Genomic DNA, 24,137 nt, shown 5'->3' on the forward strand with positions numbered 1-24,137 from the left:
GCCAGCCCCCCAGACCCCCCGTAGCTCCGCTTCGCGGAGGTTTTAGATAGTAACCTAATGGGTACCATGCAAGGAGGAACTGCCTACTGTGCGCACAGTTCTCTATCAGAAGTTAACTGGCGAGATTCGTTTGATATCTCGGCCATTGATTCAGCAGCTTAATGGCTGAGGACTTCTCAACGGTTCCAGTCAAGCGAGATTGTAAATTATCACGCTAAAGCGCTTGGCATTCGCGCGCTATCCAAGTCCCTCCAGCCGTTACAGAAACATCAGCACCCGCCGTCAATCTTTTCGAGAGCTCGGACCCACAATCTGGCTGAGATGACAACGATTAAAGACTTAAGCGCAATATCAGATCAAGAATAGGGAGCTACTAATAACACTCCCGAAACAATCTCCCCGTGTACTGTAAAGCTCCCCCGTGGAGAAGTTCCCCTCGACTTCCCCAACAGGAGCTGCAGAGACCAGAGCCAATTAGCCAAGCAAATCATCCCGAGTAAGGCCACCCCCGAAAGAGTAGCCCCCACATAGCTAGATTAACTAAATTGCATTCGAGGAAGACGGAAGTAAAGATCCATCGCTCAATGCTGTCGATTATTTTACTCTTTCTGAGGCAGACTCACTCTCTTAGCCATCTCCACCCTCTCCTCGAGTGCTATATTGTCGAGCGACTTTGATAGTATGCGGCGCCAGACGACGATATGCCTTCACGACGACGAAGGACCACAAAGAACTATCCGTTTGCCTAATAGATAGAAGGAGTAGCCAATTGGTTAAAGGCGACTTGCATTATCAATAAACCAAATATTATTATAATTGGCATTATCGCCTAGCCCGGTACGATGATCTCGAAAGCTATAATTGCCGTTTGCGTCAATCACCGATGAATCTCCGAGGACCCCCGCCTACTACCGGTTGTACAGCTTCGGCGACTGAACGAGTATGGAGCACCCCAAAAAAAGGCAAAAATGCAAGTACAGCGTTGCATTGCACTAGGAACAAGAGTGGCTGTATCGACCCCCGCTCGATCTATAGGGCTGTCATGAGTGGGGTGCGTCTGCTGTTTTGCAGCATGCGATAGAAGCATCCGGGGAATGAAACGGAGGCGTTTAACCCCGATCACGGTTGCTGAAGTGGAGAGTCTCCTTATAGTACTGTGGATAGTAACAATGAATCTAGATTGGCTATTGCATCGTTAGAATTGGTCCGTGTAAACTGGTTTACTTTGGTCCGATATCGCATAGCCTTCTCCACCAACTCCTCCTCGTTTCGTGGTCTTATGTAGCTATTGCCGAGAATGGATTGAAATTTTGGAGAAGATTTGGATTTGATCCTTTGATTCGTCCAAAGTTACTATAGTAACAGCAGTTAATCCATTGGACTGTTGGTCGGGCTAATTTTGTGCCGCAAAGACAGAATGAGTTACCGGTAATGCTGAATGCCAATAACAGTACATACTTTCCCTTCAAGTAGAATAAAACTTGTAAAAGGTAGCTATGAAAGGAAAGAGGGGAGTTAAAACACGCATAGTCCTAAACTTGGCGTGATATAATTGAGCCAATGCTCTCTGCTATAATTTCGACCAAGAAAAAGCGCTTCTTCCTATGATCGACAATAAATCTTATGCTGAAATGTCGCAGGATAGCTATAGCAGGGCTGCTATAGCAGCATGTACATCCTCATGGAGATCCAAAGTATTGCGGGGAAGCAGCGTTATTGCCCCATATTCGGCAGTACTACAGTAATCCATCGTTCGCCGCCGCGTTGATCGCCCGAGGGCGTATAAGCGAAGAGCTTATATATAGAGAGCCCCTTCGACGATGGGGGTTTTATCTCTTATCAAGATCAATCGCATTATTTTATAAATTCTCCAAAGAAACCAAAAATGGCGGTGACTACTGATGCCCCTGGAAACGCCAATGATCCAGAGAAATATTCAATCCATCATTACGAATCCTCCCTCAAAGAGGGCCAGGAGCCCGATATCCCGGACCCCGATGCTGGAAAGTCCGAAGAGGAGAAGGCTGAGATTGATCGCAAGCTCCTTTGGAAGCTAGATCTTCACCTTATCCCATGGCTGTCGCTACTATATCTCCTCTCCTTCCTCGACCGAGCCAATATCGGCAATGCCAAAATCGAGGGCATGCTTGACGACCTCAATATGTCCCCGAACCAGTATAATCTTGCGGCGACCATCTTCTTCATTGGTTACGGTGTATTTGAGCCTCTAACCAACGTCCTGCTCAAGAAGCTGCGGCCACGAATCTTTCTGCCCCTGATTATGTTCTTCTGGGGTATCTGCATGACTTTCATGGGCTTTTCAACAAACTTCTCTGGGCTCATGGCTGCGAGATGGTTCTTGGGGCTTTGTGAGGCTGGCCTGTTTCCTGGTATCAATTACTATCTCTCGTGCTGGTACAGGCGACGTGAGTTCGGCCGCCGAGCTGCCATCTTTTTCTCTGGTGCCGCCATTGCTGGTAGCTTTGGTGGCTTTCTCGCTGCCGCAATCAGCAAAATGGACGGCATAGGCGGAAGGCCCGGATGGGCGTGGATTTTCATTCTCGAGGGCCTTGCCACCGTGATCGTGGCGATCGCTTCTTACTGGATGGTGCACGACTTTCCAGATACCGCTACTTTCCTCAACAAAGATGACCATGCGCGGGTCATTCGCCGACTCCATGCCGACCAGCAGGCCTCTGCTAACCACGAGTCGTTCAAAATGGCGTTCATGTGGGAATCTCTTAGAGATTGGAAAACTTGGTTAAGCATGATCATTTACGGCGGTAGCGCTGGCCCGCTCTATGGACTCTCCCTTTTCCTGCCTACCATTCTCAAGGATCTAGGCTATACTGCGACGCGTGCCCAGCTGCTCAGTGTAGCCCCATATGCCACTGCTTGTGTGGTCACCGTCTGCGCCGGCTTCTACGCCGACAAGAGCATGAAGCGAGGCCTTGTCAACATTGGGTCGGCAATTGTTTGTATGACTGGTTATGCAATGCTTCTCAGCGGAGCATCCCCTGCAGTCCGTTACGCAGGCACATTCCTCGCCGCGATGGGCATCTATCCAACCATTTCCAACACAATTACGTGGATAGCTAACAACACTGAAGGTGTCTACAAGCGTGGTGTCACTATTGGGTTTATGATGGGCTGGGGTAATCTCCAGGGTATTGTATTCAGCAACGTCTACCTCGCTCGAGACGCTCCATTGTATCGAATTGGCCATGGTATTTCGCTAGCCTATCTAACGCTGTTCCTGTTCTGTGGCTCAATTGCCCTGTTAGTTTATTGCCGCGTCCAGAATAAGCGAAAGGCGGATGGCAAGTTAGACCATATCCTTATTGGCAAGTCCGCTGAAGAGATCGCTATACTTGGCGACAAGCATCCGGACTTCAGATACACAATGTAACGCCCTCTCTTTTTTTTGTTGTTGTCAAATTGTTTGATTAGACGATGTAATGTCGAATTCACTATCCACTCATTCCACTCTCTAGCATTCCATTCTAAAGCGACGGTAGTACCAGTAACTATCTATTGATATTTTTCATACCATTGGCTGCGACTACAATACACTGGGGGGCCAGCCCCCCAGACCCCCCGTGGCTCCGCTTCGCGGAGATGCTACAGACGTATTGTAAACCGCCCCATGCACTAACCGTATTTTCACAGTCTGAGTACCAGGTAATTAAGAAGGGTTATTACTTAACCTGCACTGGATCACTTAAAATGCATAATAAGACTGCAGCGTACCCCCCGGATTCATTAAATAATTCAATTCGTCCACTCGACAGGGTCCATCAAAGTTTTTACACAGTTGGTGTGTACCGTAGAACTACGAACACCAATAGATCAAGGAACACCACCTATGACTACCGGTACCCGGTATTTGGAGAACAAATAAAAACTCTATTCACTAACTAATACCGACAAATTATCTATTGTATTCAAACCATAATCATTTATTAGCAATTTAGAATAACAGTAAAACTTAAAAAAATAGCTCCCCGATCTATTGCCGGTATGCATGACATGCACGGCTGACTTACCACTCATCGTACGGCTGAAGAGGCACCGGTGAAAAAAGGGGGCGGGCAGCAAACAACCAACCGCTAAGGCCTCTACCGTTATAGCATACACTGAAGAGTTACTTAAATTGCCCCCTTGAGTTATTCCAACCGCATAAGAGCCGCTTTCATTCCAAACCATTATTTTATTACATCACATCACGTATTGGCTGGTAACGGCTTAATAAATAGAAGTCGCCTGCCAAGCCCACTTTAAAATATTGCCGGCCCGGCATGCATCCCAAACAGGAAAAACCACAACTCACATGCACTGCATGACAAAACCATCACACCGTATTATATATAAAGTGGTTGAACCTCCCAAAGGACCCCATCGAAGGGCGGCCAAAAGTTTTTTCCTTCCTACGCCTTCCACCCACCCAAGGGGCTGTAATTTTGGAGTTTCCTGCATAGACTTTAGCAGTTTATTGTACCAAGAACGACAAGTTTTAATCGATATTTACGAGTTTCGAAAGGATGGTCATGAGCGCAGTATTGCCGCCACGTACAGGCTGGGGGTTTGAGTTCTCGCCCAAGCCAGAGAGCCTGGCTCCTCCAGTTAGCCGCCACAACACGAACGAGGAGCAGCCGCGGTCGTCACAGAAACGAAAGGCATCGTTTGACCGCATGGATGAAGAGGAGGACGGGTCGATGGACATGTTCAACTCAAGCTTCCAGCGGCAGCTGGGGGTAGCCCCTGCGCCCGTAGCAAGCCCGGCGACTCCTCGCCAGCATAAGATCTTTGCCGTACCCAAGGTTTCGAAACGGGTGCGGACGCACAACCCTGGTGGACGCAACCTGCCTATTCTTCGAGTAGTAGAGACGCTAGACCGTAGAGGGCTGCAGAACCTGATTGAGGCCATCTGCCAGAGCCATCCGCATCTGGCGGACGAGATCAGCTCGCTGGCTCCGCGGGTGACTGTGACGTCTGCATTGGAGAACCTCAAGAAGCATCTGGAGAGCGTGTTTGCCGCCTTACCCTATAAAGGCGACCAGCGTAATGATTATGCGTATTTGCGAGTACGCCCCCACATTGAGGAGTTTTTGTCTGCCTTAGGGGACTATACATCGCATTTTCTGCCTCCGAACGAGCTACAGGCGTCCAACACCCTTGCATTCCTAGACGGCGCTACAGCTCTGCTTAATAAGCTTCCGGTGTGGACGAGCGCACTGAATAACCAACCAACTAACCGAGCGTACGATGGCATTTCCGCCGCGTGGGAGACTGCTATTACTGAGGCGTCGAAGAGGGCCAATGGTCTGGGGCTGGCACATGGCGGGTGGGAGTCCAAGCTCTACAAGCATAACGATGCCAGTGGTAACCGACTGGCGGGCCCGCTCTCCTGCATTAACGAAGAACTCGCCTGGCTCAAGGGCAACAACATTGAAGGAGCCAGCGTCCCTGTCACGACTTTATAATATTACTGCTACTAACGGATTTGCATGATTGTACCTTAATAGAATTGCTTGGGTAACCCGACCGAAGCGTCGCTCTACATGATATACGGTTAATCAAAATAATAATAATAAATAAATACGTAGAAATAATTCATATGAGCCCAGACACAAGGCCCAGGCACCATGCCACGTCCAGCGAGGACTCTGCCTGGTCGCGCTTCTTCTTCTTATCCTGTTTAGACACGCTCTCGTCGGACTCGGAAGAGTACCCGAGGATCCAATCCAATGCTCCCATAAGCCTGGCCTTGACCATGAGCTCGCCCATGTGTACCTCCTCTTCCTCCTCGTCTTCTTCTTCGCCGACAAACGTCCGTTCCGTGTACCATGGGTCGTCCGACCGACTGGTCAGGTGCGCCTGCTCTTGGCTCACCATTGTCAACATTCCGTCTTCCGAAGAGGCATCACTTTCAAAGTCTGACTCTGTTGCTGACGTCAGAGTCAGGATACGCTTCGGCTTGGGCCATTCTGGCGCCTGGCTAGCAGACGTCACCTCTGCGGAAGTGATATGCTTGGCGGATGCCCAGGGAACAAGCTTTTGGATATGGCTTGAAGACCGCGACTTCTCGTCCAGTTTGGTCGAGGAATTTATCCGCCAGAGGAGAGAGGTAGGTGAATCTCTCCGCATGGATGTACCATGAAGGGTACCGTTTGGGCGGATTCCCCGCGTCACTAGCTGCGAGAGAGAGGATGTTGAGAACCGGTAGTCATAGCTATGGTACACTGGCAGGTTCTCCAGCGGCCGTGGCTGCTGTTTCATGAGCCGAGCCTTGTCGAGGTAGTCTTGGGTAAGCGGCGAGTAATCGAGAGATTCAATGTCCTTGAGCGGGCTGGTAAACGACCGCGCTCTCTCTACTATTGTACTCGCCGTGCTTGATACTGTTCTCTCCCGGGGCATGTTTGAATTATGATGCTCTTTTGGAGCAATTGGCACCTCCGAAGATATTTCTTCCTCTTTACTAAAGGATTTCACTTGATGCAAAGAGATTGCTCCCTTTTTTATAGAGGGCTGCTCTTGGTTTGCAAGGATTGGTCCCTCTTTGGTAAGGGGGTTCTCCTGAATTGAAGAGATTGGTCCTCCCTCAGTTATAGGGGGTTCCTCGATTGAAGCGATTGGACCCTCTTTAGTAGGAGGTCCTTCTTGGATTGAAGCGATTGAAGAAATTGGTCCCTCTTTAGTAGCTTGTTCTTCCTGGATCGAACAGACTATCGGGATTGAGGACGGCTCCTCTTTGATTGGACAAGAGGTCGAAGAGGGAGTACTTTGGTCACTGAGGCTCTCTGAATGAACGCTGTGCCCGGACACCACTGTTTCTGTCGATTTTGACGACTTCAAGGACTGGTTCTTGCTGGGTTGGTCGGGGGTGGGCGCACCGGGTTGATCAACCTTAATGGGCTTCTCCGCACTTTGGTTGGGGTGCTCGTTTTCGTGCTTAGACCGCCGTCTCAGGCGGGACAGCAGCCTACTCCCAGTACGCCGAAGCCGCGGCCTGTCACTGTTGCTGTTATCAGTGCGACTGTGCTTTAACATTTAGGCGACAAAACGTTATCATTTAAGAGCAAAAATAGTAGATAGAGACAATGGCTTGACTAAGAAAAGGTGAGATCAGACCAATGCAGATACAATAATTTAAATACCCCCTGGGCCTCGGCTAGGGATTATCGGTTCTGGTCCGATTGTCTACCCTGGCTCCGTCGTTCTACTTATGCACAGCTCCCTGTGACTGCAGAATTCCACTTTCATGTGCCACAGTGCCCTACTGCACGAACTGCCGTATCGGTCCACTCTCGTGGTTCTAAACTAGAATGGGCTAATCGTGGTGTGTTTGTTGTTCTGCATTCCAGTGGAGCGGTTCTTGGTTTGGCAACTATCCTGTACCGTAGGTAGAGCAGTATTTTGGTTGTATTACTAGTACATACGGAGAGCGCTTTGGTAAGTCTAATTAAAGGCGTTCCATTTTTAACTTCAGTTCTCATGAACTGGTAAGCTTCATAGGTAGGTAATTGGGGGACCAGTCCCCCAAACCCCCTTGGGCTCGGCTACGCCGAGAGACTCGAATAATTTGTAAACAATTGCCTAACATGCCACTACCAATGATTTTACCCCTTTATAGAGGTAACTGCCCTCGTTTAATAACTGATATCAGCTATCATGTCTATTTAAAGCGTAGAGAGGATTCACTTTTGTAGTCCTGAAGAACGAATTAAACCAAGCATTGTACGCTTTATTGCAGCTGTCATAATGGTAAGTACCTCTATTCTCTCGATCGGCGGTCGACGTAGGCTAGTGAGCCGCATGCGGCTTGAATGGGGCGCACACGTCGTTGGGAGAATTTTAGGCGCGCCTTTCAACCACCCGTCAAATCTATCGACAATCGATCCCGGTTGAACTAGCGGCGATAACGGATTTGGACCAATCTTTTCACGTTTGTGGATTTAGCAGTATTTTATTTTTGCTTCCCATGTAAGTAATGCGGAGGATGTTGCGGAATTCGATTGAGTACTGTACTAACTGTGGATTAGAAGGGTGTTATTGGGCCTTTAACGTTCAACTACTACGATCTGATCTGGAAAAAAAAAGACCAAAGATATTAAAAGGTAGAGAGTCCAGGACTACCGAGAATAACGAGCATCAAAAGAAGGTTCGGGGATTTAAATGTAAGTTTGAATTGCTGATTCAATCGACGAATTATGGACTAACAGTTGAAAATAGCCAACATGAGTAGACTTCCACCACCACCTGGCTGGTCTGGTCGTCAACAGCCGCCACCACCACCTCCTCCTTCATCAAGACGAGGAGGAGCTCCGCCTCCTCCGCCACCTCCACCGCCAGCTAATGGAGGACCTCCACCTCCTCCACCCCCAGGAAAAGCTCCACCAGGCAGTCTGCCAATTAAGAGCGACGTGTCGAAGCTCAATGAAAAGAAGCGCAAGTGGCTCAACTTACAAAAAAGAAGATACGCCGATAAGAAGCAGAAGGCCAATTATGTCCACACAACCAAAGTAGACATGCCAGCTGCGCATCTACGTAAGATCATTAAAGATCACGGCGAGATGAGTACTAAGCGAGTCGCCGCTGACAAGCGGTCCTACCTAGGCGCTCTAAAGTTCGTCCCTCATGCTGTTATCAAATTGATTGAAAATATGCCGCAGCCATGGGAACAGGAGCGTGAAGTAAAAGTGCTTTACCACATCACTGGTGCGCTGACTTTTGTAAATGAGACTCCTCGGGTGATTGAGCCGGTTTACACTGCGCAGTGGGCTACTATGTGGGTTGCAATGCGACGTGAGAAGCGAGATCGACGACATTTCAAGCGAATGCGGTTCCCACCCTTCGACGACGAAGAGCCACCTATTAACTATAGCGAGAACGTTGAGGATAATGAGGCACCAGAAGCGATCCAGATGGAACTCGATCCGACTGAAGATGGACCTATCTACGACTGGTTCTATGAGCACCGTCCGCTAATTGACGATGCGGACTGCGTCCCAGGATCTAGTTACAAGAAGTGGCGTCTGGATGTCCCTCAGATGGCAACGCTCCACCGTCTGTCCAAGCCGCTACTATTGGAACACAATGACTCGAACACAAAGTATATGTTTGATAAGGATGCTTTTTTCACAGCAAAGGCGCTTAATATGGCGATTCCCGGCGGACCCAAGTTTGAGCCGTTGTACAAGAACGCTGACGAGGAAGACGACGATTTCGGCGAGTTCAACGCCATTGACAGAATTATTTTCCGTCAGCCGATTCGAACTGAGTATCGCGTTGCTTACCCCCACTTCTATAACTCGAGGCCGAGGTCTGTGCATAACGCGTGGTTCCACACGCCTCACGATGTAACGATCCAGGACGACAATCCTGACATTCCGGCATTCCATTTCGACACATCTCTGACTCCAATTACCATGAGTTCGATATCACAGACTAAAATCAACTCATTTGACGACGAGATTGTTGAAGACCAGGACGAGTTCACTATGCCCGATGAATTTAAACCTATTCTAGGCGATGAGGAGGTTGTTACCGAGGATACTAAATCTGCAGTTACGTTGTGGAATGCGCCATATCCTTTCAACAGACGTTCAGGTCGAATGGTGAGGGCTCAGGATGTTGCACTTATCAAGCGGTGGTATCTCGAACGGGGTCCGGGCCGCGAAGACAGTCAAGTAAAGACGCGCGTATCGTACCAAAAATTGCTCAAGAGTTATGTCCTCAACGAACTTCGCACGAAAAAGCCTACAAACATGAAGAAACGACGGCTTTTAACCAGCTTAAGAAGCACGAAATTCTTCCAGCAGACATCGATTGACTGGGTCGAGGCTGGCCTTCAGCTGTGCCGCCAGGGCTTCACCATGCTCAACCTGCTGATTCACCGAAAGGGTTTGACCTACCTGCATTTGGATTACAACTTCAACCTCAAGCCAATCAAAACCCTCACCACCAAAGAACGGAAGCGGTCACGATTTGGAAACGCCTTCCATTTGCTGAGAGAGATACTGAAAATGATTAAGCTCCTGGTAGACGCCCATGTTCAGTATCGGCTTGGTAATGTTGATGCATTCCAACTTGCCGATGGTATTCACTATACACTGAATCATTTGGGTCATCTAACCGGCATCTACCGATACAAGTACCGAGTAATGCACCAGATCCGAACCTGCAAGGACTTGAAGCACGTGCTCTATTACAAGTTCAACCAGGTTATTGGCAAGGGTCCTGGTAATGGTTTCTGGCAGCCCGCCTGGCGCGTCTGGATTTTCTTCCTACGTGGTATTATTCCACTTCTCGAAAGATGGCTTGCCAATCTGCTTTCGCGACAATTTGAAGGTCGTCAGAGCAAGAATTTTGCAAAAACTGTTACCAAGCAGAGAGTTGATGCGTACTACGATCTCGAATTGCGAAATACGGTTCTCAACACCATCCTTGATACCATGCCTGAAGGTGTAAAGCAAAAGAAGGTACACAATATCCTGCAGCACTTAAGTGAGGCGTGGCGATGCTGGAAGGCAAATATCCCGTGGAAGGTGCCAGGAATGCCTGCTCCGATTGAAAATATCATTCTCAAGTATGTTAAGCAGAAGGCAGAAGGTTGGATTTCGGTCGCCCACTATAACCGAGATCGGATTAGACGAGGCGCCACTGTTGATAAAGTGGTGGCCAAGAAGAATCTGGGTCGTTTGACAAGATTGTGGTTGAAGGCGGAGCAAGAACGGCAGCAGAACTACGTCAAGGATGGTACTCCAATCTCTGAGGAAGAGGGTAAGACGCTGTTCTTCCTCATGTTCAACTGGTTAAAGAGCCGTGATATAAAACCGATTGGTTTCCCTCCTCTGAACTACAAACACGATACCAAGCTGCTTATTCTTGCGTTGGACAATCTCAAAGATTCTTACAGTATCAAGGGTAGACTGAACCAGAGCCAGAGAGAAGAGTTGGCCCTCATCGAACAGGCATATGACAATCCGCATGAGTGCCTGAACCGTATTAAGCGATCTTTGCTCCAGGATCGAGTTTTCAAGGAGGCGTCTCTGGATATGATGGATTACTATAGTCATATTACACCAGTCTACAACATCGACCCGCTCGAAAAGATTACCGATGCCTATCTTGATCAGTATCTATGGTATGAAAGCGATAGGCGTGGTCTGTTCCCCAACTGGGTGAAGCCTAGCGATGCCGAGGTGCCTCCATTATTGGTCTACAAGTGGTGTCACGGCATCAACAATTTGTCCGAGGTATGGGATACTAGTGAGGGCCAGTGCAACGTCATGTTCCAGTCCACATTGAGCAAGATGGCTGAAAAGGTGGATCTCACGCTGTTGAACCATTTACTCAAGCTCATCATGGACGGGAACTTGGCCGAGTACATTGCGTCTAAAAATGGTATTTCAGTCACTTACAAGGACATGTCGCATCTGAATCGGTACGGCCTGATCAAGGGTCTGCAGTTTTCGTCTTTTGTCTATCAGTACTATGGTCTTTTGATCGATTTGTTGCTATTGGGTATCCCCCGAGCGACTGAGCTTGCAGGTCCCCCAAAGGCTCCAAACGACTTCCTTCAATTCCAGAGCGAGGAAATTGAGAACAACCACCCAATCAGATTGTATATGAGATACATTGACCGCATTCACATCTTCTTCCGGTTTACGGGTGACGAGGCGCGAGAACTCATTCAGAGGTATCTAACGGAAAATCCAGATCCCAACTTTGAGAACGTGGTCGGCTACCACAATAAGAAGTGCTGGCCACGGGACGCGCGAATGAGGTTGATGCGACATGATGTTAACCTTGGTAGAGCAGTATTCTGGGAAATGAGGAATCGTCTGCCGCGGTCTATCACTACTCTTGAGTGGGACGACACTTTCGCTTCAGTCTACTCCAGGGATAATCCAAATCTGTTGTTCTCGATGGCTGGATTTGAGGTGCGAATTTTGCCCAAGTGTCGAATCGAGAATGAAAAGAGCGTCACGGACAGTGTTTGGAACCTGTCAGACGAGGTTACCAAGGAGCGAACTGCCTATGCATTCTTGCGAGTTTCTGATGAAGATATTGCGAAGTTCAACAACCGAATTCGACAGATTCTGATGTCCTCGGGCTCCACTACATTCACAAAAATTGCAAATAAGTGGAACACTGCTTTGATCTCGCTGTTCACCTACTATCGTGAAGCAGCTGCCGCAACAGAGCCATTGCTTGATTCTTTGGTCAAAGGTGAAACGAAGATTCAGACCCGAGTCAAGATTGGTCTTAATTCTAAAATGCCATCTCGATTCCCACCTGCGGTGTTTTATACGCCTAAGGAGCTTGGTGGTTTGGGTATGCTGAGTGCTAGTCATATTCTTATTCCTGCCTCTGATCTGCGATGGTCGAAGCAAACAGATACTGGTGTCACTCATTTCCGAGCTGGTATGACCCACGATGAGGATCAGTTGATTCCGAATATTTTCAGATACATCACGTCTTGGGAATCAGAGTTCTTGGACTCGGAACGTGTGTGGGCTGAGTATGCAGCGAAACGGGCTGAGGCCAGAGAACAAAACCGCCGAATTGCTTTGGAGGATTTGGAAGATAGCTGGGATCGTGGTCTGCCGAGAATTAACACTCTATTCCAGAAGGACCGACATACGCTGGCGTACGACAAGGGCTTCCGAATTCGAAATGAATTCAAGCAGTATTCCCTCTCCAAGGCCAATACATTCTGGTGGACCAATCAGCGCCATGACGGTAAACTGTGGAATCTTAATGCCTATCGAACTGACGTTATTCAGTCTCTTGGTGGTGTTGAAACTATCTTGGAGCACACGCTCTTCAAGGGCACTGGATTCGACTCGTGGGAGGGCCTCTTCTGGGAGAAGGGCTCTGGATTCGAGGATTCTATGAAGTTCCGAAAATTGACGAATGCCCAGAGGTCGGGTTTGAACCAGATTCCCAACAGACGATTTACCTTGTGGTGGTCCCCGACGATTAATCGGGCAAACGTATATGTGGGTTTCTTGGTCCAGCTTGATTTGACTGGTATCTTCCTTCATGGCAAGATTCCAACCCTCAAGATTTCGCTGATTCAAATCTTCCGGTCCCATCTATGGCAGAAGATCCATGAGGGCACAATTAATGATGTTATTAGTGCCATTCAGAGTGATATGGAGACACTGCAGATTGAGAATATTGAGAAGCTGGCGAATCATCCAAGAAAGTCTTACAAAATGAACTCATCTACGGCCGATATCTTGATTACCAGTACTCACAAGTGGCCAGTTTCCCATCCTTCCCTATTGCACGATTCCAAGGATACCTTGAACCTGCAATCTAGCAAATTCTGGGTTGATATCCAGTTGCGATATGGTGATTATGATTCTCACGACGTTTCCCGATACACTAGAGCGAAGTTTTTGGACTACACTACTGATGGTATCAGCTTGTACCCTTCACCGACTGGTGCCATGATTGGCATTGATCTGGCGTACAACATGTATGATGCCTATGGTAATTGGTTCCCTGGGTTGAAGCCACTCGTCCAACAAGCCATGCCCAAGATCATGAAGCTGAGCCCTGGTTTAGCTGTACTAAGAGAGCGTATTAGGAAAGGGTTGCAGCTCTACCAGTCTCAGCCGCAGGAGGCGTTCTTGAACTCGAGCAACTACTCTGAGTTGTTCAGTAAGGACATTCAGTTCTTTGTCGATGATAGTATGGTCTACCGAGTGAGTGTCCATAAGACCTTCGAAGGTAACACCACGACCAAGCCACTCAATGGTGCAGTGTTCATCTTTAACCCACGATCTGGACAGCTGTTCCTCAAGGTCATCCACGCCAAGGTCTGGGCTGGTCAGAAGCGACTGAACCAGCTCGCTAAGTGGAAAGCAGCTGAAGAAGTAAGTGCTCTCATCAAATCGCTGCCTGATGAAGAGCAGCCAAAGCAGGTGATTGTTACTCGAAAAGGCATGTTGGATCCTTTGGAGACCCACTTGACAGAGTTCCCAAATATCTCTATTCGACCGTCTGAGTTGCAGCTTCCGTTCCAAGCTGCTATGAAGATCACTATGCTGGCGGATGACATCCTAAAGGCTACTGAGCCAATCATGATCATCAGAAACCTTTATGATGACTGGATGGAGAATAACCGAACTGAGCCTGGTACTGCGTTCTCGCGGCTGATTTTGATCCTCCGCGGTCTACACATCGACGCAGAAAAAACTAAGCTCATTCTGCGGCCAGATCGAAGCGTGGTTACAGAGGAGAACCACTTCTGGCCTTCGCTAACGACGGAGCAATGGGTTAATGTCGAGAATCAACTAAGCAATTTGATCCTTAACGATTACGGCAAGAAGAACAACGTGGAAGTTGCTGCATTGACCCAACATGAGATTCGAGATTTGATCCTTGGTCAGGAAATCAAAGCGCCTTCTCAGCGACGACAGGAGATGGCCGAGATTGATCAGCAGCAGCAGGAACCTGACCAATTGCTGGCGTTGAAGACAAAGACTCAAAACATTCATGGTGATGACATGGTGGTAGTTACTACCAGTAGCTACGGCCAGAAGGCATTTTCGTCAAAGACTGAGTGGAGAAACCGGGCAATCTCTACCACGAACCTGCACCTGCGATCCAAGAAGATTTTCACGTCCGACGTTAGAGACAGCGATGTTGCCTACGTCATGCCGGAGAACATTCTCAAAAAGTTTATCCAGATCTCTGATCTTCGAGCTCAAATTGGAGGTGTTCTCTACGGTCGGTCTCCAGCAGATAACCCTAACGTCAAGGAAGTACGAAGTATTGTTATGGTTCCTCAGTTGGGTGGTACTACTTCTGTCCAGCTGGCACACTTTTTGCCACAGAACCAGGACGCATTGGCAGGTCTAGAGCCAATTGGGTGGATTCACACCCAGAGTGAGGAGATGCCATACTTGTCTCCAATTGATATCGCATCTCAAACAAGACTGGTGGAAGACAATAGCGATTTGATTGGCCGTGACGCAGCTACTATTATAGTCACGTATACGCCAGGCTCTGTTACTCTGTCCGCCTTTACCCTGACTCCAGAAGGGTACGAGTGGGGTGCGCAGAACAAGGATGTTGTCAACTTTAATCCTACGGGCTACTCTCCCAAATTTGGGCAGAGCATCCAGTTGTTGCTCACATCGAAGTACAAGGGCTTCTTCATGGTTCCGGACACTGATATATGGAACTATGCCTTTGACGGCGCAAGTTTCAATGCCAACACTAAGTACGATGTCAAGCTCGACAACCCGATTCCGTTCTACCACGAGCTACACCGGCCAATTCATTTCTCTTCTTTCAATGAACTGGAGGACAACGATATTGAGGTTGAGCAGGGAGATGTTTTTGCATAATTTGATGTATTATTATATTCAATTTATTTATTTGGTATCTATCTTTAAGACTTTGATAAGGCTGCACACATCTTGTTGAGGTACCTCGAAATTTGGTCGCACGGCTGAAAGGCAGTCCCAATTTTTCGAGACCTGAAAAATTCATCTGCAATCAAGCGAGAATAATGGCTGACCAGAAGGATCCAGTTGAGCAGACTGAAAAGCAGTCGAATACGCTCAAGCGACAGGCTTACCGCCAGAAGCAGGAAGAAAATCGGAAAAAACTGAAGGAAACCCGGTTTGATGAGAGTGCAGAGATCAAGTTGCCGCAGAAACGGTACTATCGACAGAGAGCTCATTCTAATCCATTCTCGGATCACCAACTAGAATAGTAAGTTTTTTTTTATCTGACAACTCATTGATAATGTCTGGTATATTAACTGAAGTAATAGTCCTATTAGTCCTGATGAGATGGACTGGTCGAAGCACTATCCAGATGCTTCCCCAGAACAGTTAGCCAAGGGTCCTACTGTTGCTGATATTGGCTGTGGATTTGGTGGTCTGCTTACGGCACTTTCTCCAGCTTTGAAGGAGAAGCTGATTTTGGGTATGGAGATCCGAGTTCAGGTCACGAACTACGTTGTGGATCGAATCCTAGCATTGCGACAACAGCACAAGGATACTAACGGATACGGCAACATCTCCGTTTTGCGAGGTAACGCAATGAAGTTTTTACCAAATTTCTTTAGAAAAGGGCAGCTGGAGAAGATTTTCTTCTGCTTCCCAGACCCCCATTTCAAGCAGCGAAAGCACAAGGCGCGAATTGTGACTACTACTCTGAATGCCGAGTATGCCTATGCTTTGGCTCCGGGAGGAATTGTGTACACTATCACTGACGTTGAAGATCTGCATAACTGGATGGTCGAGCATCTTGAAAAGCACCCATTGTTTGAGCGACTGTCGAAGGAGTGGGAAGAACAGGATGAGTGCGTAAAGATCATGACCACTGAGACCGAAGAGGGCAAGAAGGTTTCTCGAAACAAGGGCTCCAAGTACATCGCCTGCTTCAAGAGACTTGAAAATCCTGACTGGGAGTAACTAATACATATCTATTTTTACATAATGAACTGCTTTTTTTTTTCTAGCTGAGCATTCATGACGTTTAACTCAAGTACCCATCATCAGTAGTTGGGTTCTTCATTACGCCATTAAGGTTCTATAAAGCACTAGTATCAAGCTCTTTATTGATGACGCTAATTCAATTCGCAACCCGTTATCCAGTAGTTGACCCTAACAATATATCATACAACGTTTTACGGTGGTTGACATCGCAACGAGTCTGTCTTTTTTTCCACCATTCTTTCTTCCGCAACATTAATTACATCTTATTAACCGTCATCAACTAACGATTAACAATTCACAAACTAGGATTAACAATTCATAGACTAGCGCTAGCAATTCACAAACTAGCATGCTTTAAATCCATGGATGGCTCAACCGCAATGGCAAGTTATGATAATCGGTCCAAAAAAACTGTAATTTAACCACGCGGTCACGTGGTCTGCAGCTGCGGCGGACGTAAAAGAGCGAGTCGGCGTCCGCCAACTTTTTCCTCCTCTTCACTTTCAACTCCTCCAAACGAAACAAGCGAAGAAAAAGGAGGCCCCAGTTAGGATGACTACGCCAAAACCTGATCTCGAACAGATGAGGCTGGCGGCCCTTAACTCTATGAAGAACAAAAATGGGTATCGGGCGCCCGTCCAGAGCTATGCTCCAGTAATGAGCGGTACACCGGTTGCGTCCAATGTTATGCCTCCAATGCCTGTACCAATGATGGGCATGGACATGATGCAGAGTAAGTGATTTCAGGGTTTCTGATAGTGTAACAAAATCTAACTAATGATATAGGTCGGCCCAACCCGCGTCCAGTTCCAAGTAAGGATAAGGAATTAAAAGAAGCGATCAATGACCTTCAAAAGCTAGGGCTAAGCTTTTATGATATCCAGGCCCAGTGCAAGGCCAATCCCGCATTTCTATCGCATGTTTTCCAGTCTCTTGAGATGACTGTACCGACTAGTGTTGGCCAACCTATCGCCCCAATTGAGCCGATGCTGAGATCACTCATCCCTGAGCGGTCAGCTGAGCCGGCGCCATTTTCACAGAAGGAGGTTGTCACCATTTCGTCTAACTCTACGACTCCCCGTGAAAATGCAGCAGCGTCCAAATCGGGATCAATGACTAGGAACGTGTCGCGTAATGCCACACCACCTAGTTTGGAGAACGTAGCCCCAGTGAGATACCCAGTTGGTGCGCCTACTCTAGAGAAACGTAAGAGCTCTCCGTCGGAATCATCTTCGTTCGGACGCTGGCCCACCACAGCCAAAAGGGCGCGGTTTGGAGATGACCGGTGGTCGCGCAAGTTGTGCATAGAAATCAGTGACGATGAAGATGATGGCTTGCAAGCGGTCCCTCGTGCTCCGACCCCACTAGAAGTGAAAAAGGCGGAGATCAAGCGAATGACTGCATTGCTTGAGAAGATAGAACGGGAAAAGAAGCTCAGGGAGCGGCTGCGCAACGGTCAAGGTGCTAAGGAGGCCGAGCCATCTCTGGCCACTATTGCCCCCGTTGTCCAATCCTCTCCTGTAACCCCAAAGACTGAATCCACGCCATTACCAGGTGCGACAAGAAGGGCAGAGTCGGAGGGTGCTAATGCTACTACAAGTCTTGAGCTGGTTCAGTTGAGACTTCGGCGAGAAGAGACACTTGCGAAGCGTGAGAGGATTAACCAAGAAACTGTCGCATTGTATAATAAGGTTGAAGGATACAAGAAATTGACGCTTGAAGTAGAGCGGATGAAACGCCAACTGATGGAGAAAATGGATCTCAAGGTTAAGGCGGATGTGGAGAATGTTGAGGTTGAAGCCAGATTGTCGGTCAACAAGGCCGAGCAGTTGCGCATTGAACAGGACTTGCTGCTGTTTGATCAGCAGATCAAGGCGCTTCAAGAGACTCAACTACTGGAGAATGCCCAAGTGGATGCACAAGAGACCGATATGGTGGCGTCCGATAACGACGCCATGGATTTCGAAGAGGTTGCACCAGTAATTGAGCAACCCGCGAAAGAGCCAAAGCCTCTGCAGACAGAAGTCCTTGCGGACGAGGCTAAATCAGATGTTCAAGGAGAATCTGTATCACTGCAGCAGCAGCCCGAGTCTCACAGCGAAGACGACGATATGAACCACTTGGTTGATAGTGTAATCGTCCAGAGGGAAAAGCATGTTTCAAAAGACGATTCTCCATCTGAAGATGATGAAGATGGCACAGGCACTGCATCGCAGCCAATAGTTTTGTCAGAGAGTTCTGACGAACTGGAGCAGGATCAAGAAGGCGACATTTCAATGGACAAGGGACCAAATTTGAAAGAGGAGCCTATAGAAGTTGATTCATTGAAAAACGACGAACCGGAAAAAGAAGCGGAAGAGCCTGATACCAGCGAACATGAAGAGGAGAGCAAAAAAAAGGATACCACTACTAACCCATTAGAAGATGAACGTGAAAAGTTTAACAAGGAGATTCTGAGCCTCCAATTGGTAAGCTGAGGGAGTGGTTTGACATGGAAAGGAATACTAAAACGAATCACCAGGAAAAACCAAAGCCGTATCGGAAGTATGAATCGCCATTGCGATACTTCCGATCGTTCAAGTTCAGCCCATTTTATGATGCGGATGGCGGGCTGAGATCGGCTACCTACAATGCCAGGATACCAGGAGATAAGGAGCTGTGTGAGTCGGAAGCGCAGGGGAGGCCCTGCCACAATCCGGATTGCACAGGGTTTCATTTCAAGGATGCTGTACAGGACGGTAAGTGAAATCGCAAGGGTTCCTTTTTTTTTTGATTTTTCATTACTAACAGGTGTTACGCGCATTGGACGTGTGCTTTCGAATCGAAAGCGCGCGTAAACAATGCGTAGTGCGGCTATGGGTCGTTTTTGAATGTTTAGACCAGGCAATACTATTAGAGCTAAGCAGAGCATTTGTCGGGGAAACCCCTGAACAAGTGGAAGAGTATAGAAAGGGCCTTGCGACAATGATTATTGACAAGAAAAAAGAGCAAGAAACTACCACTAATGATGATAGGGGCGATTCTGGCATCAATCCTTCTCTGCAGTTTGAAAACACTGCGGAGGCACTGGTTGAATACAGGAGAGCCAAGGCTAAAGACCGGATACTGGATTGGTACAAATTCCGAAATATCAAGTCTAAAAAGAGTACGTAGCGAGTCAGCTCGTCCAATTAATGTATAACTTTATTCTGTTAAATCATCTCATAACCTCAACAGTAAAGTGGAAAACCCTCTGCTCTCATCAAAAAAATTACGACGGGTATGCCAACATACCTTCGTGCCAGCATGCATTGTACGGATCATTCTGAGCGTGTTAACAGTACTGTAGATGAACGTTAGCTGTCAATTTCTTTTCTAATACATGCCTTAACTAAGGAATCTACTGTGATAACATATAAAAAACTATTTGACGACTTTAGTCAAGTTTCTTGTAGCCTGTCTCTAGATCGGATACCCGCTGCTTGCCTTTAATAAGATTGGACAAGTAGCCCGTAAGGTTCGAGCCTGAAGGGCTATCGGCATAAACTTCACCATTGTCGTCTTCGATGCTATCATCCAGAGAGCTAATCGGCGGGACAGAGCTGCCTGGAGAATGATGGAACGAAGGAGAGTGCGCTGCAGATCCTCGTGCGATCGAAGCAGACGAAGGCTGGAGCACTGGGGAGGAAGCGTCGATGGGTCTGGGCATGGACGAAGAGCGTCGCGCAAGGGACTCTTCGCCCGTTGGATCGTCGTACCCAGAGAGCAGTGCCTGAGTATCGCCTCCTCCTCCTCCTCTTGGAAAAGAGCTGATAGTGGATTTATCGCCGAAAATAGAGTCCATTTCCTCTAGGGTCACGCCACGGGTTTCTGGGTACGTGAAGTACACTGTAATGAAGGAGCATACACAGAAAAACGCATGAACAAGGTACAGACGCCAAGTAATGAGCTCTTGGAGGACTGGGGTAACTTCTCCCACGAGCCAGTTGAACACCCAGTTGGACGCAGTAGACAGTGAAGCTCCCTTGGCTCTAATGGACAACGGCATAATCTCTGGCGGGTAGAGCCACGGAATTGGGCCCCACGAGTATCCGTGGAAGGCATTGAACATGATTACAAAGATGACGACCATGGTCGGAGTGTTGCTCAGCTTGAGGAACATGAAGTACGAGATGGCACACAGAGAAAGGGCCATGACGACGGACCCAGAGAGGAGCACCGGACGCCTACCCCACCTGTCTACGAGGTACCACGGCGGAATGGTCGACAGGATGTAAATGATGCCGTTAATGCCCGTCATGAGAATAGCGCTTCTGCCCTTCCACCCGGCCTGTTCAAACACAAGTGGCGCATAGTACGAGATAACGTTGATGCCATTGAGTTGTGCAAACATCTGCGAGGACATACCAATCAGCACCCGCTTCTTATACTTGCGCCACATATCGTTATAGGTCCGCTCTCCCTCCATGCGCTGGATGAGCACGGATTCTTTGATTTCGCGGAACTCCTGACGCGCCAGCGGGTGGTTTGTGTCTCCTCCGCCGTGAAGATCCGCAATTACTACGATTCCTTCCTCGTCGTAATCGTTGTCCAAGAGCCATCTCGGGGTTTCGGCGATGACAAATGACCCGAGCAGTAGCAAAGTGCCCATGACGCACTGGAGGAAGAGCGGGATGCGCCACGAGGCATGCCCTTCGATAAAGCTGCAGAAATAGTCTATCCACACCGAAGAAGCGTACCCTACGATGTTGCCCGTGAACTCAATGCATGCCAGCTGGCCCCGGTTATGCGGCGGAGAGATCTCGGACTGGTAAACGGGTACAATGGTCGACAGCATACCAACACCAAACCCAGAAATAATCCGCCCTACGCACATCATGGGGATGCCATTGGCAAAGGTCTGGAAACCGCCGCCTACTATGAAAATTAGGGACCCGTAGAGAATGGTTTTCCTCCGGCCAATGATATCGCCAACTTTACCAACCATGAGCGACGAAACAAGCGCGCCTATTTCGAGGATGGCCACCATTGTTCCCACCTGTGCTCTTGTCGGGTCGTTAAAGAACTGTTTGAAGTATGGTCCAGTGATGATACCGGACATGACACCCTGGTCGTATCCAAACAAAAATACGCCTAGGGACACGAAAACGCTCGTGAAATAGAGCAACGGCTTCCCCGTCAGCCGGGAATGCTTCACTCGGCCGCCGGTCATGATAAAGCTAACAATCCTATCCCCAATAGTAACAGTATCGTACTTAAAGGACGGTTCGGGGATGCGAATTTCAAGCTGGGGCTTTCTAACAAAAGCCTGAGAGTCGTCTATTTCAAACTCCTCGAAATGGCCCAAGTCTGTAAAGCTAGACGAGTTAGTACCTGCCGTCTCTCGGGGCACTTTCAGCGACTCTTGCGGGGGTAGAGATTCGGACCTGCCAATGTCGATAAAGCTACTGCTAGTAGTCGACGACATTCTACACCTATACAATACATCTAGCACCTGCTACCGCCAATACGCTACATCCAGTGATAAACTTTGGTCAGCTTTGATCAGCCTAACAAAGTGGTATGTAAATAGGTCTCTCGCGGCAACCATGCGTAAACCCACATGTGTCTCCCCCATTCTGCCCAGGGGCAATATCTACCCCGTGTTCCACCGAGTCCTTCCCCCTTCAAAATTGTCCAACTTACCTCGAAAAAGTCACTTTGAACGGCACCTCTGGCAAAAATACGAGATGCTGCACAATGCTACGAGATGGTATCTGCTCTCGATCCTGCTGGCCCTATCCTGTGCCCTGTTCCCCCTCTCATAACCCTTGCGTCATAGTCCTGCACGACTGTCGCGCGTAACTCTCATCATGCGGCGCACCTTTTGCTTATCACCTCCGCCCGTATAGCAACCCCGTAGATAGCGGAGTACATGTGCGCCGAGACGGCTGATCTCCCGTATACTGCAGTACGAATGGGGGGACCAGTCCCCCCAAACCCCCCTAGGGCTCCGCTTCGCGGAGATAGATAGTTGAACTCGATTTTACCTTTTAGTATCAATGGGGGGACCAGTCCCCCAAACCCCCCTGAGGCTCCGCTTCGCGGAGATAATTGCTGCCATGGACCAATTCCTAAGAAAGGAATGCGTGAAGCTAATGAACAATTGATAAGAGGGGCCAAACCCCCCTTGGGGCTCCGCTGCGCGGAGTTTATTGAGCTGTAACGGGATATTTGTTACGTTTGGTTGGGAGTTTGTTACAGTGTAACGAAAAAATTGTTACACCGAACTTCCATACGGGGGGTTTGGGGGCAGAGCCCCCAACTACGGGAGCTCGAGGGCTGGCCCTCGAATACATGCTTGCTAGAAGTATTAATGGGGCTCCGCTACGCGGAGAAAATGTATTAGTAAATCTACTGGGCCTTTTTGGCGGCGGCACGCTGGCGGGCCCTGACGTAGCTCTCGATCCAGAAGTTGACAAACAGGTAGGTCAATGGGGCGAGGTAGAACACATTGAAGAAGATGGCGAAGGACTGGCCCGGATTGGCCATACACGAGACGTGAGAGCCCGTGGAGGGGTTGAAGTAGTAGATGAACATGTGGAGGGACGCAAAGGTGCCGCCAAACACGAACTGGCAGATCTGGGCCGTGGTCAGGGCGCGCTTGAGGGCGGTGGGGACCCGGATTTTTAGCGCCGAGAGGGTGTAGTAGAAGTACATGAGGGTATGGATGAGCGAGTTGAACACGACAAAGATCCAGATCGGCGGCGAGGCGAACCGGATGCCGGCCCACATGGAGAGCATCGCACCGGCGTGATGGTAGGTCTGTAGCATGGAGCTCTGCTTGCCCTTGGCGAGAATGATCATCGTGTCGACGACCTCGTAGAACTTGGACAGGTAGAAGAAGAACCCGTAGTATGAGAGGCCGTTCTCCCAGATGCCTTCATTAACGTCGCACAGCTGTCGCCAGAATCCACCGCCAATGAGGTCCGTCTCACCCTTGAGGTACTGCGCCAGTCGGTCCGAACCCGAAGTAGAGCCCATGGTGGCCCGTGTAGCAGAGAATACGGACTGATAGATAGCACCCGACATGCCCCAGCAGGTCCATGCCGAGTAGATGCACAGGCCCATGTTGTGGGCCAGAACCAGGTACTTGAAGAGGCTCGTCTTCGCGAAAGCTATTGGCTCCTTGTTGGTCTTCCGGGCATGATTTGCGGCGTGGACAAGAGTCGCGTAGATAGCGGCGATGGTGATCGGCACTCGAACGTCCATGAAGAAGTCGAACCACTGCGAGAGAAGCACGTCAGATGGTCCATTGGGGAGCTGGATGCCGGTGGGCCACGACAGAACGTACTGGGGCGGTTTAGCTACGTACGAGGAGCGGATAGAGTCGTTCATTCCTCGAAATATATCTAGCAAAGAAATATGTCGAAAATATTAATCGATAATTGGATGTATCGCGTCTTCAAAACCGAAATGTTGATGTTGATAGATGGAGCCGATTGAACTTTAACAGAGATCGGCCTGTTGCAAAGAGTCCAAGAATATACCGGCAATCGATATCGTGACAAAAAGTGCACCAAGGAATAGTCGATAATTCCAAAATAAACCAAAGTCGATACTTTCAAGAGAAAAAAACACCAAGGAAACTCGAAATTTTGGTGCGATTGACGATTTTAAATGTTTTATAAATCTTTAGGAATAGGG

General features: G+C 48.6%; 8 protein-coding genes across 8 annotated transcripts; 5 read left to right on the forward strand and 3 right to left on the reverse strand.

Annotated features, from left to right (window-relative positions):
• Positions 1-1,885: 1,885 nt before the first annotated feature.
• Positions 1,886-3,409, forward strand: TNA1 (high-affinity nicotinic acid transporter; the record flags this gene model as incomplete). Its single annotated transcript, XM_076684455.1, has 1 exon — positions 1,886-3,409. One exon carries the CDS (start codon positions 1,886-1,888, stop codon positions 3,407-3,409), a length of 1,524 nt encoding a protein of 507 aa, XP_076541199.1.
• Positions 3,410-4,541: 1,132 nt separating this feature from the next.
• STS1 (Sts1p) lies at positions 4,542-5,483 on the forward strand (the record flags this gene model as incomplete). Its single annotated transcript, XM_076684456.1, has 1 exon — positions 4,542-5,483. The coding sequence occupies one exon, from the start codon at positions 4,542-4,544 to the stop codon at positions 5,481-5,483; it is 942 nt and encodes a 313-aa protein (XP_076541200.1).
• A 130-nt stretch (positions 5,484-5,613) lies between these two features.
• TRVA0_016S00144 (uncharacterized protein) lies at positions 5,614-7,050 on the reverse strand (the record flags this gene model as incomplete). Its single annotated transcript, XM_076684457.1, has 1 exon — positions 5,614-7,050. One exon carries the CDS (start codon positions 7,048-7,050, stop codon positions 5,614-5,616), a length of 1,437 nt encoding a protein of 478 aa, XP_076541201.1.
• Positions 7,051-7,761: 711 nt separating this feature from the next.
• PRP8 (U4/U6-U5 snRNP complex subunit PRP8) lies at positions 7,762-15,371 on the forward strand (the record flags this gene model as incomplete). The annotated part of the gene is made up of 5 exons (XM_076684458.1): positions 7,762-7,764; positions 7,963-7,983; positions 8,043-8,065; positions 8,122-8,177; positions 8,233-15,371. The coding sequence occupies 5 exons, from the start codon at positions 7,762-7,764 to the stop codon at positions 15,369-15,371; spliced, it is 7,242 nt and encodes a 2,413-aa protein (XP_076541202.1).
• Positions 15,372-15,535: 164 nt separating this feature from the next.
• On the forward strand, positions 15,536-16,448 carry TRM8 (tRNA (guanine46-N7)-methyltransferase; the record flags this gene model as incomplete). The annotated part of the gene is made up of 2 exons (XM_076684459.1): positions 15,536-15,741; positions 15,803-16,448. The coding sequence occupies 2 exons, from the start codon at positions 15,536-15,538 to the stop codon at positions 16,446-16,448; spliced, it is 852 nt and encodes a 283-aa protein (XP_076541203.1).
• Positions 16,449-17,180: 732 nt separating this feature from the next.
• TRVA0_016S00210 (uncharacterized protein) lies at positions 17,181-19,625 on the forward strand (the record flags this gene model as incomplete). The annotated part of the gene is made up of 4 exons (XM_076684460.1): positions 17,181-17,205; positions 17,259-18,940; positions 18,994-19,210; positions 19,351-19,625. 4 exons carry the CDS (start codon positions 17,181-17,183, stop codon positions 19,623-19,625), a joined length of 2,199 nt encoding a protein of 732 aa, XP_076541204.1.
• A 262-nt stretch (positions 19,626-19,887) lies between these two features.
• Positions 19,888-22,183, reverse strand: TRVA0_016S00232 (uncharacterized protein; the record flags this gene model as incomplete). The annotated part of the gene is made up of 2 exons (XM_076684461.1): positions 22,137-22,183; positions 19,888-21,808 (listed from the first exon to the last, which is right to left on the reverse strand). Exon 2 carries the CDS (start codon positions 21,661-21,663, stop codon positions 19,888-19,890), a length of 1,776 nt encoding a protein of 591 aa, XP_076541205.1. The 5' UTR covers positions 21,664-21,808; positions 22,137-22,183.
• Positions 22,184-22,844: 661 nt separating this feature from the next.
• TRVA0_016S00254 (elongation of very long chain fatty acids protein) lies at positions 22,845-23,828 on the reverse strand (the record flags this gene model as incomplete). Its single annotated transcript, XM_076684462.1, has 1 exon — positions 22,845-23,828. The coding sequence occupies one exon, from the start codon at positions 23,826-23,828 to the stop codon at positions 22,845-22,847; it is 984 nt and encodes a 327-aa protein (XP_076541206.1).
• Between the last annotated feature and the right edge of the window lie 309 nt (positions 23,829-24,137).

The sequence above is a fragment of the Trichomonascus vanleenenianus genome, assembly GCF_965637985.1.
Source record: "Trichomonascus vanleenenianus strain CLIB 3782 genome assembly, contig: TRVA0_016S, whole genome shotgun sequence".
In the NCBI taxonomy this organism is placed as follows: domain Eukaryota; kingdom Fungi; phylum Ascomycota; class Dipodascomycetes; order Dipodascales; family Trichomonascaceae; genus Blastobotrys; species Blastobotrys vanleenenianus.